We start from the raw sequence: 18,754 nt of genomic DNA on the forward strand, positions 1-18,754 counted from the left end.
TGAACATTTTCACCATTTCAGCATTTTTTGCGCAAATAAAACACACCCAGCCACACCATACGCATCATACGTTCAAAATGCACAAAAAAGAGTCTCTCCAGCGTCCAATGCTCGCTTCTGTTCGTCACAGAATCACCTTCTAACGTGATTATGCATCCCACACCCAGAGTCCTATGTTTCAAATATAGTAAATTTCAATCTCTCTACACATAATGCAATATTTAATTAGAGGAGAAATAAAAAATTAAATTTGCTCTTCTATGTGTACATATTCACTGCAATTCTGCGAACGACGACTTGGTGTGAGGTGAGTATTTACTTTTATTGCACCTCATCAGAGGTGCACACATATGAAGCATTCTGTGCGAAAGCGGCATACATGCCGCCAGAACATCTACACGCACACACGTGAGCGCCCACAAATCCATATACACGATGCTTTGCGATCAAATATTGAAAGCACGACGCTTTTGCTCATGCGAGAAAAGTCAGGTAACCTCACTGAGATCTCAGTCGAGTTATATTTTATCAAAAATGTATGTTTAAAGACTATTTTTCAATTTTATTTTAAAGAAAATTCGTGTTAGAACAACGTGTAAATCTAGGCATAAATGCTTATCAAAAGTCTCTTATACTTTTCTTACTTTAGGGATTGAAGAATAACATAGTGAACGCAATATTGGCTTCTATAGGAACTCATGAACTGTTGAATAGATTCTGTTCTACTCTTTATTTTATATTTCGGCAATTTGCCACATTCCTATGCTATACTTACCTATTGTGTTCAATATAAAAAGAAAATAAATTTCAGTGAAGTGATCGTCTTTAAGGCGATGATACAGAAGCTTTAAGGGTAGCAACGGTTCAAGCAAAGTGCTTCTGATCACAGAGAACATAGCCATCTCATCATCTCGACAAATCCGCTCCCCGAAAGAGACTCACCGGGAGTTTGGGGAATTTTTTTTACAGAAAAAGTCCATGTATATGTAAATAAAACGCTAGTCATCCCTGTATACTCATTTTCTGCTATTTACTGGCATAAATTATGTATTTCATTATACCTATACTTGGGGCGCAGTATGGCCAACTCTATGTGCACGGCGCACACGTAGTGTATAATAATTTTATAAGAGGCGCATCAAATATAGACGACAAATTGCGCATGTGTGCATTCAATTCAATATAAAACCACTCCATGCTGATGCTCGCCGTACATAAAATCATTCTATGTACTTCTCATTGGGCACATAATCCTGTATTAGTGTGGTGTGTGTCGAGCATTATTGTGCACATAGAACTCTGGATATACATATATATACGAAAAGGTATAAGAGTAGAGATTATTGCATTGATTTTTATTTTAATTCTAGAGGCAAACTCAGGAAATTACCAATGAAATCTCCTGTCTCTTGCTGAAAATTCATTTAGCCAGTGAATGCATGAAACAACTAAATTCATCCCCATTGATTGGCACCAAATACCCAGACTCGCAATAAACCAAAAACCTCCCTACACCCACTCTCACATTCATCCTCACCATGATGCTTGTGCCAACGCAGAAAAAACTGACAACTCCCAAAAATAAACTATTTGCATACTGTCGAATTTGAAGAGGTACAATAAAAAAAATCGCCAGAGAGACGTTTAAAGAGCAAAAGAAAGGCAACGCGCGAGGCTCGATCTTGAAGACGCCACCATGGACAGTTGGCAAGTGAAGCGAGTGAAGCTGAGGCAATGTAGAGATCAATGAAACAGGTTTTTGGCCACTTTTGGCGGGAAGAGTGGTGATTAGTAACGTCCACACCACAGGGTCATTTGAATGTTGAAACCAATGTGGTGTTGAGGAAGTCTTGAAGTCGAAAAAATAGTGAAAATTCTCGCATCAACATATCCCAAATTTTGAAAAGTAAAAATTCCAGCAGAGTCACACAGAAATTATTCAATATCGTGTTGTAGAGATAAAAAAAAACATTGTAAAGAATCATTGAAAATTCTCACATTGCGACAATGCAAAAAATCGATAACTCAGTGGTGGTGGGTGGCTCTTTTGCTCCCCCTTCATCTCTCCCAACCCAAAAGTCCGCTATAAATGATGATTCTGACGATGACTATCATCTCACGATGATGACGACGTGGATATACATACTAAAGGTGGAATGGGCAGGAGAAGAGCATTTGTACATAGCAAAAATATACACGTCAGAGCAATTCGCAGTGGTACAGAAACACTCTTATGCTGGTCCAAAAACAGAAAACACACCCAAAATAATACTGTACTTGTGATAACATATGTATTTCAAGGATGAAACGGAGTAAAACCATTTAGATCTTTGTATCAGAAGAATTAAGGAAAAAAATCAACTTGTGAGAGTAATTTAATATAAGCAATTAATAATCATTGTATTAAGTAAAATCTATTCTTGACGTCAGAACATTTTTTTTTCTCAGGATTCCCTAATTCGGTCTATCTTAGAGAAATAGTCTTTAACAGGACTTTCAACATTTTTGCTCACTGAGTGCAAAACTTTGCCCCGTGAGTTCTCGAATCGCACCACATTGGAGCACGTAGAGTAGGATGGAGAGACCAGGGATTGCAGCGTAGGAAGTGAACGTGAAAAAGAGAGGCAGTACGAGTGAAAAGCGGAAAAGAGGAAGTACATAGTGGGTCCACCAACACATTGGGGCGGCCTTTGGAGGATTCTGTGTGGAGAATGGATGCGCCGGTGGAGTGACATGAGAGAACAACATGAGCACCCAAGCTTCGGCAAGAGACAAGTGTGCGGAGATTGAAAGGGTGGACTAGAGAGGAGTTGCACCCAATGTTATAATCTCATCCTGAGTGCACATGCAACTGAGTGAGAAGGGATGTGTTCAACTTGGCAGGTTTCGAGAGGCTAATTGAACCCTCCCTCCGTGCCCACCCAAAAACCCAGAAGAACACCCGAGATACGAAAGCGACAATATCATTTTATGGAAAGGAAAATCTGGAGGAATGGTTCAGGGCTCCAATTTGTAGATTTATTATTCCATCTCACTCACAGCATCTCTGCGCTGGGATGCACATGCCAGCGCTCACCCAGGCACATAACATACACACACTCCTAGAGTGGATTCCAGGTGGAAAGATGCAATCACAGAATTATTCGCATGCACCTCTTAACTCCATATATTCCCACTCTCAGTGATTTTCAAACTGTGATTGCTGCTTTTATGGCTCATTTGGCCGCCAAAGCACAGCACAGCCTTCAAATTGTCCAATTAAGCGAAAAATACCCCTAGGTGCCTTTCGTGCACTTATTGACTGCCTGCAAGAATCATAAGAAATCTCTGCAATTTGTCCAAACATATCATTGTAAAATATACACATTTCTAAGTGACATTTTTGACCAAAAATTCTGCTCTAAAATTTGATTTTGATGGAGGAGTTCGAATATACAATCGAAAGTTCAAAATAATCAAACACAAAAACTAAAACATTAGATTTCAGTTTCAACTACACTTTTAGTTGAACATTCAACAACGGAAAATTAATGCTTCATTTAAGAAATTTAATAGTTCAGTGAACTTTCGAACTTCAGTGACACGAGTATTCATGAAAAATAATGTAATTCGTAGATAAAACTGATTTTTAAAGAACCTTTTTTATTAAGGAGAAATCTAGCTGCATTCAGATTTATAATCCGGTGTAAACTCTCCTTAAAATAGACGAAATAATAAAAAAGTAAATTTGACTCTGGATCGAGTTATCATGTTTAGGTCTTAGTTTGAATGGATTTAGCACCGAAGGAGCCTATGAATAAACAAGATAGATGTTGTGAAATGTTGAGAATCTCTGCGCTGGAGTGGTTCACCAAGAGTCACTACAGGGAATATCCCTATGGATGAACATGCACACGGCGCATATCAATGGTCTGAGCGTCACCTCGCAAAATTGTCTTCACACCCGCCCCGGAGAAGAGTGCATTGCATGTGACGTTGTTGTTATACTCTCTCGAGGTGGCTCAGGATGCGATTAGATGGCTATCTAATTGGAAGTGGCCAAAGAGGTGGACAAGGGAAAAACATGCTGGAGTGGACAGGAAGGCGATGCCGCCCTGACAAGACAATATCCAATCACTGGCTAAATGAATGAACAACATTCTCTGGCACTTTCTCGGTAAATTATGCCACAATCCATGTGGCAGGTGACTGTCAGGCAAATCGTGCAAATTGTATGATAACTTGATGCATCACCGACACTTGGCGTGTGCCTGTCTCGCCTCCCCATTGCGATCGATGCGCATTTTCGGCGGCCAAACTCTTCGCCTCATGGACTATGACTGCAAAAGTACACGCAAAATACAGAAGCAAAGAGCTAACGGTAGGCCAGTCTAACCGTTAATGGTGGAGATTTAATTTTTGCTCATATCGTAGTTCAATGCATCAGCAGTTCTTTTGTCTTACTCCTTCAATGAATTCCGGAGCATTTTCATGAATGAGCACCTCTTTCCCGGACGAAGGGAGTCTGTCCGTAAGGTAGTTTGTTACCCATGCAAAAACCACTTTTCATCACTCCCGAAATATATGATTTCGATAGAAATTGCTTATAGAAGTGCTATAAATATGTAAAATTATATTTTTCCAGAAATAAAAGCAATACATTACCAAATTTTGCGTGAAAAACAGCGCAGACGAACTTTCAGTCGGCGTGATGTCGGGATGATTGTTTACACACACAATATGGACATTTTACACACAAACAAGCGCCTCAGAAAGGATCAGTTACTTCTGTGGAACGACCATTGTTAGCAATGGGCAAGAATTCTCAAGACGATGTGCAGAAAATAGCAATTTGCAAAATTTTCACCCACAATAGGTTATTTTGTTTTGACACTCCGCAGGCGGCGCTGACATTTTTCCGGCCAAACGCAGCGCCTCTCGAGTCACGCACTTGAATCATTACAGGGTGACATGCCAGTTTTTGGTTCAATTGCGAATAGAACTTATATTATTAAGAAAAGAGCCCTAAAATTCCTTTCAACTCTCTTGTCTATTCCCACGTTCTCCCCTTCACACTTTTTGTACAAATCAACTTCATTAGCTGGGACCATTACAATAGAAACAGGCAGATCTCCCAGTTAAATCTATGTATGGCTAAAGGAAAGTGTATATTTAAGTGTTTTCTTTTTCAATTGTTCAGAAACATAGTTTTCGCTAAAGATGAAATTCTCATGAAAAAAGTCATAAATCAATTCGGGATGTAAGAATTACATATTCCAATATACTGCCTTAATTTATAATCTAATTCTCTCTCTTCTCCTTCTGTTCGTCACTGGATTGCTGCTGCTGCTGATCCTGGTTCTGTGAACTACTGCTGCTTTCCCGCTCAGAAGCCATCTGCAAGTTAAAAAGAAATTGGTATTATGAAAATGGAATTTCCACTCACTCTAACAAGTCGATCTGACCTTCTTGTAAGCCATTTCAAAGAGCTTGAGAGACGCTTGTTGCAGATTTCCGGTGCACTTGCGGATCTCCTCCGGATCAGCACTGTCCTTGTTGGCCAACATCTCACGGACTTTTGTGATCTCCTCACGCAATTTGTCACACTCTTCTTTGGGCAATTGATCCTTGAACTCCTCCATCTTTGTTTCCGTGTCGTGCACAATTCCCTCCGCTTGATTGATGGCCTCCACGCGATCCCTCTTCACCTTGTCCGCCTGTGCGTATTGTTCCGCATTCTTCACCATGTTTTCAATCTCATCCTTGCTCAAACCACCGGAAGATTGGATGACAACTGAAAAAGACGTGATGATAAGAAAACCTCATGCTAAAATGTTACTCTTACTACAAAACTCACTTTGCTGCTCTTTGCCGGTTCCCTTATCTCTGGCAGACACGTGAACTATTCCATTGGCATCGATGTCAAACACCACCTCGATCTGGGGAACGCCTCGGGGAGCTGGTGGAATTCCTACCAAACTAAATGCACCCAGCATTTTGTTGTCAGACGCCATCTCTCGCTCTCCCTGGTGTACCTTGATCTCCACCTGTGTCTGTCCATCGGCCGCCGTGGAGAATACTTGAGATTTCTTCGTTGGAATGGTTGTGTTGCGGGAAATGAGGCGCGTGAAGACACCACCCAGAGTCTCAATGCCCAGAGACAGAGGTGTCACATCCAGGAGCAGAACATCTGTCACATCACCAGCGAGAACACCACCCTGAACAGCAGCTCCCACGGCCACTGCCTCGTCCGGATTCACAGCTCGCGAGGGCTGCCGGCCAAAGATGTCCTGCACTGTGGACTGAACCTTTGGCATTCGCGTCATTCCGCCCACAAGCAGCACCTCGCCTATGTCCGACTTGGCCACCTCAGCGTCCGACAGTGCCTTCTGGCAGGGTGAAATGGTGCGCTTGATGAGATCTCCCACGAGACTCTCCAGCTTCGATCGCGACAGCTTCAAGTTCATATGCTTAGGTCCGGATGAGTCCATGGTGAGATAGGGAAGGTTGATGTCTGTCTGAAGAGAGGACGACAGTTCAATCTTTGCCTTCTCTGCCGCTTCCTTCAGCCTCTGCATGGCCATTGGGTCCTTGGTGATGTCCAGTCCTTGATCCTTCTTGAACTCCGTCACCAGGAAATTCACCAGAGTGTTGTCAAAATCCTCACCGCCAAGAAGGGTGTCTCCATTTGTGGACTTCACCTCGAACACGCCTTTCTGGATCTCCAGGATGGAAATATCGAAGGTTCCACCACCCAAATCATAAACAGCAATGATTTTGTCCTCCGTCTTGTCCATTCCGTATGCTAGAGCGGCTGCTGTAGGTTCATTGATCACTCTCAGGACATTTAAACCAGAAATCTGACCGGCATCCTTGGTAGCTTGCCGCTGAGAGTCGTTGAAGTAAGCCGGAACAGTGATGACGGCATTCTTCACTGGTGTATTCAAGTATGCTTCAGCTGTCTCCTTCATCTTCATGAGGATGAATGCACCAATCTGACTGGGTGAGTATACTTTGCCATCGCTGCCTTGCACCCATCCATCGCCATTGGAGGCTTTCACCACCTTGTAGGAGAGGTTTTTCATGTCCTTCTTCACCTCCGGATCATCAAAGCGACGCCCAATAAGACGCTTCGTGGCGTAAAATGTATTAGCGGAGTTTGTCACGGCCTGACGCTTTGCCGGCATACCCACAAGACGCTCTCCCTCTTTCGTGAAAGCCACATGAGACGGCGTCGTGCGATTTCCCTCAGCATTCTCAATCACCTTTGCCTGTTTGCCTTCCATTACGGCCACGCAGGAGTTAGTTGTGCCCAGATCAATGCCAATCACGGCACCTTTCACGCCTTCTGACCTGCAAAAGGAACTTCTATTCATCGTGGATCCAGCTAGTGAGGTTATGTGTGATTATGTAAGTTCAGGAAAAGTTCGAGAAACATCTCGATTTAACATGGAATAATAGAGAAGCCGCCAAAGACAACTCATATCGCATTGCGACAAATAAAGTGCACGAAAAACTACTAAATAAAGGCAATAAAAGAGATAATTATGAAGACAAAATGATCAAAAGACAAGACGAAAAGAACAGTATGCTTACTTATGCCGAATTTGTCCGTATTTGTTCTGATAGTTGACCAGCGAAGGAGATATTTGCTGGAAATACAAGAAAATATGTTAATTACCTCACCTTTTAAACCAAATTTCATGGTATTTTTGGCCCAATTACTTCAGAAATCTCACAAACATCCCACGAATTTCCTCACGACTTTGCAGCATTTCGTCATCCCCAGAAAACTATCACTTTTCTGCGATTTTCTTTCAATTTTCCATCTTCTCCCGTCAATTTCCCACAAATATTAGCAGAGTGCTTCTTCTGTCATGGAAATTTACTCCAAATCATCCGGAAGGGCCCCTTTGTCGCACTCCAATAAGACGCAATACGCACAATACTCACATTTCTCATAATCGTCGAATATGATCTCCTCACTACACTTGGACCGTTGTCCAGTGTGAATTTCGACATAGCTCGAGCTGCAGTCAACATTTTTCACAACTTTTTCACCAGTAATGTAAATATTTCAGCGCAAAATGCGATTTTCTCCGCCACTATTCTTCACGTGCGACCGAGTCGGATTCTGGGATTTTTTTGACGTCCATAAGCAGGGCTGCCAACAGCATATTGTCATATGGCAACCCCACCAAATAGGCCTTTTTCAATTCATTTTCCCGCTCCTCCCGACTTCTTTTTACCTTTTTTTTTTTAAATAGTAATGTCCAAACAAACTACATAGAATTTTCACATCTAAGTGGAGAAAGTATGAGACCCTTTCTTGCAATTTTCTCTGCTTTGAACATACATTCGAAGTATGTATATTATGCATGTACAATTGTTTCCATATGACGGGCAAACGATAGAGATATAAAATATTGGCGTTTAGTGAATTCTAAAAATGCCAGACACTATTGCGTGGCTCTAATGGCCAGAAATAAAGTCGCGGAGCCCCCATTGTCAGACATAATTTTCCGCCCGGCGCTGCCTTGACTTTTCCTCAATGAACATTCCAAAACACCACTCATAACTCAGCGGGCGCGAGAGGAGCGCAAGAGAAATGCGTGGAAATGAGAGAGAGTGCAGGAGAGAGTACAAGAATTTTCCTATGTGGAGGTGAAAATAGCATTTCCCCTTGGCATATTGATATCGATCGAGAAGGCATTCAGTGTCACACAATTTGTTCCACCTACACGCCCTCCTCGAGTCTCGCATCTCTCCTGCAGTCTCAACTGCTGTCTCTGAACACACTCCTTAGCCAACCGGATCAGCCACTCTGATCCCAGGCTTCTAGTTAAGTAGTGTCCGGAAATTTAGTGCCTCGAGTTTGGAAAACAGTCCGGGCTGTCCGGGCGGAGGTGAAAGACTTTTGAGCTATTTTTAGAGGGGCCCTAAGGGCGAGTTTCAGTGCTCAATTCCAGTGCTATGGTTCTGAAACTGTAGAAAGACTGCAAGCATGACCACTCCGCGCTCTACAGCTCCCGCGACGCCCGTCCTCACCGTCACACGGATGCTGCGTTCGCCCTCACACGAGAGCGTGACCACAGATTTGTCCCTGTTTTCAGTCTCCTCTGCCACCGGCAGCGAAGTCGTGCCCGGAGCCAGACACCGCCTCACAGGAGGACTCAGGCCTACAGAGCACCGGGGATCCAGCCCTAATCCGGACAATCATAGACACTCTGGCAGGTGAGACTCCCACTCTACCCCTAGAGAGTCCATCTGGCAAACAATAGCTATGTAGATAAGAACTCTGGCAGATTGGGGAAAGGGAGAAAGGGGAGAAAAGGGAAGCATAAAACACAGTCATGATGAGAAGAGAGGAAGAGAAAGTGAATATATACATTTGTTCAGATGAAAAATCTCCGTTATGTGGTAAACAGATAGCGTGAGTAGAGATTTTTATGTTTCTGCGGAAGAGAAAAATTGAGGGAGTATTGATTTTAAAATACATTTTATATCCAGTGATTTTTTCATCATAGGGGAAAATGGGCTATTTTAATCCTCAAATTTGAGTCGAAAAAGATGAAGAGTAGGATGAAAAATTTAGCATATAAAATTAAATTTGCACTCAAATCACATTTAGTGCATCACTATTTTGTGCTTGTGAAAGCCTCTTCAGTCCTCATGATTCCAGATCTCTGATCTTTGCCAGACCTGCCGACATTCCAGAAGTGATGTGGTTCGAAGAGGGAAATGATCTCATCCGCAGCTGTGCTGCCCTCTCCTCCGCATTGGGCATGCAGAAGTCCTTCAGCACGAGCGACATCGCCCAGCTGCCACTCCCAGAATCTCACACGAACCATCTTCGGCACACTTATGCCGTGTCCGAACTGGCGCTCAACTCCCTTCAGCGCTGTGGTTACATTCTAGACCACCCTCGTCTGGAACACACATCCCGCTCCTGTTCCACGTGGGTGGCTGTCGGCGAGCTGGCGTCCACGTCTCAACTGCCGTCGCCCCATGGTGGTCACGCCAATACGCTTCCCTCACTCGCAGCCAACACGCCGCCGCCACCTGCCTTTACGGCCGCCGATCTCATTCGCTCCGTGAACAAGAAAGTGCGCCAGAACTACATCCGTCGCCGCCTGCTCACCACCTATCGCGCCCTGGAGCGTCTCTCGCAGAGTGAATTCAACCTGGACCGCCTCGAGGCTGTAGCCGCCGCGGCCACCGTGTCCGCCGGCCCTGGACCCACGGAGCTCATCGTGCCACCGCTCCGCCAGCCCATCTGTCCCACGGTCACCATCGCAGACGATGAGAACCAAACGGTGAACCAACTAGCGTGTCCACAGCTGAAACGCAAGATCCAGATCAATCTCAATCGCAACATCACCATGTACGATATCGAGCGAGACCGCGGCAAGCCGCTGTCCAAGTACGAACGCAACATGATGATTTTTAACTGGCTGCACTCCCTGGACGAGACTGCCGGGGACGACGAAGTGCCCCAGCAGTGACCGCAGTCGCCTCGATTAATCGCCGTTGGGGCTCTTGCGAATTAACTCTGGCCAAGGGGCACCTCATTGATCGCAAACATCCCAATTCTGTTATCCAATCTCTCAATCGTGCTATTTGCAAAATTTATTGTTGACAACTTAATTATAAAGTTACTTTGAAATCCATTGAATGGCCAGAAAAGAAGTTTTATATCAAATAATTATGATGAGAAATTCCTCTCAGGTGAAGAATATTTGACTAATCAAAACGAAACTTCAGTTACTATTCACAATGATGAAGTTTTGTATCTATAACTAGTTTATACTATAATTTTAAATTCTTTTGCCTATTTCTGCATTCCAAATGCATTTCAATTCCAATCAATTATATGTAGTTACGTCAATATAGGAAAGAGCTAAACTATCTTCATTATTATTAATCTGTGTAGTAATGAGTGTCTCTTGGAACTTACAAGCCCTTTAGCAAACCGTTCATGAATTGAAATTCTATTGAGAAACATAGCAACTTCATGAAACTCTGTTAGAGAGTTTATAATGGAATTTGAGAAGAGAAGCGAAAAAGTACATTTAAATTAAATTATTGATTTCCAATATTACATTATGTGAGTAAGTCAATGTTTAGCGTGAATGTAAAGAAAATGCAGAACTGACAAAATGGTATTAATAAAATCAAATTATTGGGTGATAAGATATGATCTTTGTCCTTTGTGTCTTTAAAATTTTCATTTTTCACTCAATTTTTTATTAGTCTTTCTAAATTGTATTGAAAAATTAAATTATGTGCCTTCAGTGCAGCTTAATGATAGATATTTACATAGAAGTTTTGCGAAATTGATCGTTTTTTAATGTCTCCTTTACTGTTTATCACTGGATGTTGTGTTAGTTAGAAAGAAAATTTTCTATTTGTTTCTGTCACTTTCCTTGCAAGTTGTTAATTCTGTTAATTTCACTCATGTAACATTTGTAATCAATGAGATGCCCCATTTAACGCAATAGTTGTTAAGAGAAAAAATGTCTCTCTATTCGTAAGTCTTCTTTCAACTCCTACATGTCTATGTAGAGATTTGCTCTAACCTAGGAACAAGAAAAAAAGTATTAATTTAATGTGCTAAAAAGTGTGTGACATCCAATCCATGATTTAATGTGCCAATGTAACTTCCCACTATTGGACAGAGCATTGGAGTAATTAGAAGCCCACCATATGTAAGAGAAATCATAGTTCTAAGAGAAAATTCAACTTTTCCCTGGACTCGCGTTCAATGGGGAATCGTGTATTGGAGTCACAAGTTATTAATGGTTTTCCCAGCCATCAATTTGGGAACGTCTATATCATACTCACATCTGATGTTTATAGGAGAGATGTATTTTTGTTGAAAAATACACAATGGGCCTCTTTAATAAAAGAAAGTAATTATTGTACTTGTCACGCCTTTCTATTCGTCTTTATTTGCCCATCAGCTGTTGAAGAAGTTCATCGCAATCCACATCGAGATCTGTAGTTGTCTCCACGTCTTTCAGCTCCAGCAACACTGCCTTCTCCATGTCCAAGAGAATCTTGGGTTTCTGATACTAAAACAGTAAATAAACTCATGACTTTGTTAATCGATAAATCTTGCACGGAAGCAAATACCTGAATAATTAGAGTGTTGTGCTGATGCTTGAAGGAAATATTTTCCTGTTTCGGAGAAGAATTGCACCTCTGGAGTTCGGGAACTTGTATTACTTTGAAGTATTTCTTGTTGCTCGTTCGCACAATGATGCTATTCTTCTCACAATCTGCCAAAATTGAATAAGTTTCCACAGGATAGGGTAAATTCCTGATTCTCCACTCAATGTTTGTCTTTGTGATTCGTTTCGTGAGGATTGGCTGTGAACAAGGCAAGAAAATTGAATTGATCACTTTTCCCTCAACATTCCTTTATCAATGAATTCTCAGACAGAAAATCCTGAATAACATAACAATCATAAATGCAACTTTGCGGTTACCTCTGTGTTGGATTCCTTAAGGAGAAACTCTCCGCCGAGTCTCAAGTCCTTGACACAGTCGCCCAGTTCAATCTCCCAGTCAGGTTCTCCTCGCAGTTCCTTTTTCTTACGCCAAGCTCGCTTTTGTATTATTCCTGTTTCCAGGCTATACTCCTCCACCATTTCACGACCGTCCAGGAAGGTGTAGTGAATCTTTCTCTGATTTCCCCCAATCATGGAGGTTTTCTCTGCTGTCCTGATGAGATTCAACCATTCTGCAAACGACATTCTGGCCACAACACACACTATTTGGTCGATGAGGAATCTCAACACAGCCGATGTAAACAAAAGCACGCGATTGCTCGACGTCATACGAATAGGCCTTTCTCAGCGCCCTCTTCGACACTTTCAGTAGCAAATTCCTGGGGAGTTCCGGGAATTTCTCAAAATGCTTCAGAGAAAAAAGGTCAAAAATCCACTACGCAACGTAACTTTTATTGGTATTTTGTAAAGCAGAAGTCTAGGAGGAGCTGGCGAAGAGGACTAGCCTAGAACTATGCCACATCCCATGCGGAATTGGTTTTTGGAGTGATTCAGGGCACCGCTGAGGGCCAACGTGAATGGCAGTGGCTCCAATTTCTTCTCCAGTACCCCGGCCACCGTGCCGTGGGTATCCACCATGCCCTTGAACACCAAATTCGCCTTGGGCAAGTCCACCTGATAGCCGAACGTAGCTACAGAGTCCTGCATCCGTAGATTGGTCTCCACCTCGACGGCCAGCTGCAATTGTTCGCTGGCACGAGAGTGATAGCATAAATGCAATCCCGTAAAATCCATGGTGGCTGTCCATGTGGTGTCACCGTGAATGTAGCGTCCTGCCATGGAGATTATGGCATTTTCTCCACCCGGCACCGCTGGTCCGAACTGATATACAATTTCGCTGCCCAGAGAAATGTTGTCCGTGATGCCCTGAAGGTAGTGGCCGATGAGGATACCGGATCCGTTGACCAGGTTGGGATTGGCGGTGATGATGGAGGCAGTAAAATCGTGCCCGTGATACTCTGCTGACATCTGAGCTGCACTGACCTGGCTGTCTTGAATTTGGGCGGCAAACTTCCCTCGAATTCGCTTTGTCAACTGATGAATCACATTGGCATTGAGGTTGCCGGCTGGATCAATGTCGCCCAGCAACACCGGATACATTTCCGTGGGGCTTACTTGCTTTGTGCCCACGAAAGTCGCTCCAAATCGATATCCACTGACGCCCGTCTTGCCCGGATCGCCGCTGAGGGTCAGTGTGTGGGAGATTTGGAAGTGATTGCTCAGTCCCTTGTTGATCATCACCTTGCCACCCTCGAATGTGGCCGGGAACACTTCCTTGCACTTCTTGTGCAGCTCCTCCAGCGTGCCCACCTGGCGCGGGGGCCCCAGAATGTTGTGCAGTGACAGGCCATGCGTGCCGGTCTCTCCACCCTTCTCACCCGAGCCTTCCTGGCCGCTCAGCGCCGGTCGTGTTGGTGTGCCATCCGCACAGAAGACCTTCTGGAACAGCCTCTGGAACATTTTATCCGTTCACAGGGGATTCTGGTCAGTTTTCACGGGAAATAAACACGACTTTTCCACCGCGTTTCGCAACACTTTTGACAGTTTGACACGAGAGAGAGAGAGAGAGAGAAAGAGAGAGAGAACTCGACAAACAGGGCAGCCAATGCGCGCATATAAAATCTATGTTTGGGTGTTCCAGCAAAAATTTCACAATTTCTGATGTTTTTGACAAATATATATATTGCAATATATCTTATATCATCATAATTTAGTGATTATCATATCTGATTTTCCGGTCACGCATTCCTGGAACAGAATTATAGCTTACACTGCATCCGTTATACTTCAAATGCAATATGTCAAGATGTCAAAAACATAGAAAAACTGCCTTGGGTTTATGATGGTCATAAATAGTGAATCTCAGCAGATAAACTAAGAATTTTGTGATAAAACGCGATACAGTTGACAATGTTAGTATCATACCTCAATCCTGTATTCTTAGTCCTCTGTTTTCTTTCCCATGGCATGAGATTTGTGTCAGCAGATTGTGGTTGTGGGGCCACTAACCGGGAGAAGGCAGCTGAGAAGTACCTGGAGAGGGCCAATTCTGGCCCTTACCAAACGGATTCAAGTGACCGAATTCAGGAGAAGATCATCATAAAGGACTCTGGCGTCACTCAAGCGAAGGATGCAGCAATGTCTCTGATTCCCGGGGGAGATTTTACAATCGGAACAGACCAACCAATTTTTGAAGCAGATAAAGAATCTCCAGAGAAAAAGGTCCACGTTGACAGCTTCTATTTGGACAAGTTCGAGGTGTCTAACAAGGATTTCGGTGAATTTGTTGACGCAACAGGCTACAAAACGGAAGCGGAGAAGTTTGGTGACAGCTTCGTCTTCCAGGGCTTTCTGGATGATGCTACTAAGAAGGAGAACAAGGATGTTCGCGTTGTGGGCGCTGAGTGGTGGTACAAGATTAAAGGGGCCAATTGGCGGCATCCTGAGGGCCAGGGAAGTGACCTCACTGGACGTGCAAATCACCCAGTCATTCACGTGTCGTGGAGAGATGCTGTGACTTACTGCGAATGGCGCCAGAAGAGACTGCCCACGGAAGCAGAGTGGGAAGTCGCTTGTCGCGGAGGGAAGAAGCAGAGACTGTTCCCATGGGGAGATAAACTCATGCCGCAGGACAAGCACCGGATGAACATCTGGCAAGGAGAGTTTCCTGATGACAACACGGAGAAAGATGGATTCTTCGGTACTTGTCCCGTTGATCAATTTCATCAAAACTCCTATGATTTGTTTAATATCGTTGGGAATGTGTGGGAGTGGACAGCGGATTTATGGACACTTCATGATGCTGAGAAGAAGCCCGAGAATCGCAACAGAGTGAAAAAGGGAGGTTCCTATCTCTGCCACAAGTCATATTGCTACAGATATCGCTGTGCAGCACGATCCCAGAATACAGAAGACAGTTCCGCTGGGAATCTGGGCTTTCGGTGCGCCAAAGATGCACCCAAGGAGTAATCTAACACAGAGGACTGTTGTCTCCTAAAGAGTACTTAATTGAGACCATTTTTGTACAATCTCAATTTATACCATTTTAAATACTTCAATATAAATTTTGCGCTTAATAGAGAAATCATGAGTTATTTCTTCTGATGCTGTGAATTTCATCAACAAAGAATCATCCACTAATTCCGTGTTTTCCCTCTTTACAGGAATGCATAATGGAAATCAAGAAGAACTTCCAGTGCAATTTATGCCAGGCAAACTTTGAGAACGCCACATGCTTGGACGATCATGTCAGGAATCATTTCGTTGGAGGAAAGAAACTTGTGGAGAGCTATGATTGCTCAGAATGCGGGAAATCATTTCCATCGACAGATAATCTTCTCAACCACGGGAAGATCCATGGAGACGACAAGGTCTACGAATGTAGGGAATGTGAAAAGAAATTCACGAGGTCTGAAGATTTGCATATTCATCGACGGGTACATAGGAATGAATCAGTGTTTGAGTGTGTCTTCTGTGATCGACTGTTTGCTCAGTTTAAGAACCTCACAAATCACATGCAGAAACTACATCAGAATGAGATTAGTCAAGGGAAATTCTCAGTTTCTCCACAGAAAAGTGATTTCGAAAGCTCATCGTCAGATAATCTGATTCAGACTTCGATGAAAACTATAGAGTGTTTTAAGAAGTACTCTTGTCTTCTCTGTCCCTTGAAATTTATCCGGAAGCAGACATTGCTAATGCACTACTCTCGAAATCACACAACGAAAGAGGATCATCAGAAGCTGGAGCACTTGTCGGAAGAGGAGAAGTATCAAGAAATCTGTGACGAGCCTCAAAAAATAGTCCTCTCAATTCCAAGTAGGAAGAAGTGTTCACTGTGTGAGGATTTTTCAGGTGTTCCTCACGACTTGACTCTTCACTTGAGAATAAATCATGAGGCTGAGAAGGAGTTCAAGTGTGGTAAATGTGGCTTGACATTCTCCAGCATTTCAATCCTCTCCAGTCACGTAAAGCATCACATTGAGGAGCGTCATAAATGCTCTTTCTGTGGACAGAATTTCAGCCTCAGCCAGACTCTCCTTAAGCATCTGAAACGCCACACAGGACCGGCAGTTGTTTCCTGTGAAATATGTGGTATTCCATATGCAGATTTGAGAGATTTGGAACGTCATAAAAGGATTCATGCCGACGGGAAGCCTCACAAGTGTGATTTTTGTGATAAGAGATTCGCTCAGTCTTGCGACAAGATCAAGCACTCCCGCATCCACACTGGAGAGAAGCCCTACAGGTGTGACATGTGCGGGAAGTCTTTTGCGTACCTGACTAGTGTGAAAAAGCACATGTTAGTGCACACTGGAGAGCGCCCTTATCAGTGTACTTTCTGTGGGAAATCCTTCCAGCACAGCAGCAATCTTGTTGTCCATACAAGAACACACACCGGTGATCGACCCTTCAAGTGCACACTCTGCGAGAAGACTTTCTACGCCTCCGGACACTACGCTGACCACATGAAGATCCACACAGGCGAGAAGAATTACAAATGTTCAGAGTGTGGAAAGCAGTTTATACATCAGAGCAGTTTCCAGAAGCATAGACGAATGCATAGAGGAGAAAAGCCTCACAAGTGTCCTGTGTGCCAGAAGACCTTTTCCCAGCCGGGCCACTTGAAGGAGCACTTCCGGATCCACACTGGCGAGAAGCCATTTCACTGTACAGTGTGTAGAAAGCAGTTTAGGAGGGCAGATGCCCGAAACAATCATCTGAAAACGCACAATTTGGCATCATCAGTGCAATTCATGCACAATAATCAAGATCAGGGTGCATCCTAGGTAATTTCTTTAATATTCCATTTGGATTTATTGAAAATAGTGAACCTTTGTAAGTGTAAAACCCAGCCTTTTCCTTCACTCAATTGGTCATTGTCCATTTATCTCAACTGGCGCCTTACGAATTTAGGCAATAACTTCACCTCTTCTCAACGCACAATAAGTACTTTATTTCAGGATGCTAGAGCAAAGATCAGTCATTGGGAAAATCGTGTAATTAAAGTCTAGACGAAATTGAGAAGTGCCCAACATTGTTGCAAAACATCTTTTCTCCCTCCCAATTATAATTCGCTTTATTCATATTTCTTGCCTCGGTGACCCTCCCTATTCTTTGAGCTACTCAAAACTCCAGCTAATCCGTCGAGTGTTGAACATTAAGTGCACTCGAGTGAGCACAAAATCATTTGTGGTCCTCTCAACAGTAGTTTTACCTACTTTATGAAACTTATCTGCCCGTCCCTCTGTGCGATGGTGATACTGAAGGAGCTGAAAAATTGGCATCGATTCCACCGAGATTTCTCCTTCCATCATCATCTTTGGTGGTCGGTCGGTAAAATGTTTGATATCATAATTCCACTAAAATGGAGTGCTTCTTGCATTATTCCCTTTGTTTCCCTCTCTTCACTTGGGAATCATTCTCAAAATCACTCCATTGCGGTCCAATAGATAAAGGCAGTCTTTTTTTTTATTTCTCTCAGCAACAATGAATTGCTTTTTGATTTCGCTTTATTCACCTTTATAACGTTGAATTATTGCACATTTCTATGTAATATTTAAGGATTTACCTCACTTTAATCCACTTCAATCTCATAGAAAAAGGTCTTTATCCGATTTTGCCCGCAAAATAAATTTCACTTATTGCTGTTCTCCTAAAGAAATCCGAAGATTACATGTATGTCACAAATTCTCAGATTAACCCATTACTTCGGAAAAACCCCGAGAAAATAAGCTTTTCCCTACCCAGTGATATTCATGTAGGAAAATGCTAAGAGACAAAAAAAGTGTTAGCAAAAAATGTCTTTTGGGTTCCTTTTATGCCCAAGTGTAATGTTTATCTTTCGGCAGAGTTGCTCCAGATAAATATTTATTGTTGTAGAAAAAAGAGGTGGCAGAAGAGAGATGCTGAAGAAGGACAAAATATCCCATGGATAAAAGGTGTTTAGAGCGACGGATTAAGTGTCGGCACTTATGTGTGAAATCTGCTACGAATTCATCCCATTGTGTCTCACCATTGTCCAATGGTGATGATCATACAGTTTAAGAAGATCAAGTACTGAACATGAGGGCAGAATGGAGATGCTTTCACTGCTTTCCACGTTAATGCAGAATCCACAGTGTTGAAGAATTTGATTGTATACAATGTACAAACTGTTCTTCTCATGCAGGCGCACTTCTTTGTGAGATTATCAATTGCCA

At 43.0% G+C, this 18,754-nt stretch overlaps 6 protein-coding genes across 6 annotated transcripts; 3 read left to right on the forward strand and 3 right to left on the reverse strand.

Moving 5' to 3' along the window:
- Positions 1 to 5,010: 5,010 nt before the first annotated feature.
- LOC132258345 (heat shock 70 kDa protein cognate 5) lies at positions 5,011 to 8,134 on the reverse strand. The gene is made up of 5 exons (XM_059755646.1): positions 7,933 to 8,134; positions 7,576 to 7,631; positions 5,837 to 7,332; positions 5,445 to 5,773; positions 5,011 to 5,376 (listed from the first exon to the last, which is right to left on the reverse strand). Exons 1-5 carry the CDS (start codon positions 8,020 to 8,022, stop codon positions 5,281 to 5,283), a joined length of 2,067 nt encoding a protein of 688 aa, XP_059611629.1. The 5' UTR covers positions 8,023 to 8,134; the 3' UTR covers positions 5,011 to 5,280.
- Positions 8,135 to 8,983: 849 nt separating this feature from the next.
- LOC132257143 (uncharacterized) lies at positions 8,984 to 10,507 on the forward strand. Its single transcript, XM_059753931.1, has 2 exons — positions 8,984 to 9,213; positions 9,680 to 10,507. The coding sequence occupies exons 1-2, from the start codon at positions 8,984 to 8,986 to the stop codon at positions 10,482 to 10,484; spliced, it is 1,035 nt and encodes a 344-aa protein (XP_059609914.1). The 3' UTR covers positions 10,485 to 10,507.
- Positions 10,508 to 11,823: 1,316 nt separating this feature from the next.
- On the reverse strand, positions 11,824 to 12,752 carry LOC132260822 (protein DPCD). Its single transcript, XM_059759217.1, has 3 exons — positions 12,471 to 12,752; positions 12,115 to 12,351; positions 11,824 to 12,053 (listed from the first exon to the last, which is right to left on the reverse strand). The coding sequence occupies exons 1-3, from the start codon at positions 12,735 to 12,737 to the stop codon at positions 11,928 to 11,930; spliced, it is 630 nt and encodes a 209-aa protein (XP_059615200.1). The 5' UTR covers positions 12,738 to 12,752; the 3' UTR covers positions 11,824 to 11,927.
- Positions 12,753 to 12,923: 171 nt separating this feature from the next.
- LOC132260737 (mitochondrial import receptor subunit TOM40 homolog 1-like) lies at positions 12,924 to 14,143 on the reverse strand. The gene has a single exon (XM_059759090.1). The coding sequence runs from the start codon at positions 14,010 to 14,012 to the stop codon at positions 12,993 to 12,995; it is 1,020 nt and encodes a 339-aa protein (XP_059615073.1). The 5' UTR covers positions 14,013 to 14,143; the 3' UTR covers positions 12,924 to 12,992.
- A 234-nt stretch (positions 14,144 to 14,377) lies between these two features.
- On the forward strand, positions 14,378 to 17,564 carry LOC132257153 (gastrula zinc finger protein XlCGF57.1-like). The gene is made up of 2 exons (XM_059753942.1): positions 14,378 to 14,464; positions 15,716 to 17,564. The coding sequence occupies exon 2, from the start codon at positions 15,725 to 15,727 to the stop codon at positions 17,339 to 17,341; it is 1,617 nt and encodes a 538-aa protein (XP_059609925.1). The 5' UTR covers positions 14,378 to 14,464; positions 15,716 to 15,724; the 3' UTR covers positions 17,342 to 17,564.
- LOC132260653 (formylglycine-generating enzyme) lies at positions 14,382 to 15,636 on the forward strand. The gene has a single exon (XM_059758966.1). The coding sequence runs from the start codon at positions 14,463 to 14,465 to the stop codon at positions 15,519 to 15,521; it is 1,059 nt and encodes a 352-aa protein (XP_059614949.1). The 5' UTR covers positions 14,382 to 14,462; the 3' UTR covers positions 15,522 to 15,636.
- Positions 17,565 to 18,754: the final 1,190 nt, after the last annotated feature.

Source organism: Phlebotomus argentipes, unplaced genomic scaffold (genome assembly GCF_947086385.1).
Source record: "Phlebotomus argentipes unplaced genomic scaffold, Phlebotomus argentipes genome assembly contig_6, whole genome shotgun sequence".
Lineage (NCBI taxonomy): Eukaryota > Metazoa > Arthropoda > Insecta > Diptera > Psychodidae > Phlebotomus > Phlebotomus argentipes.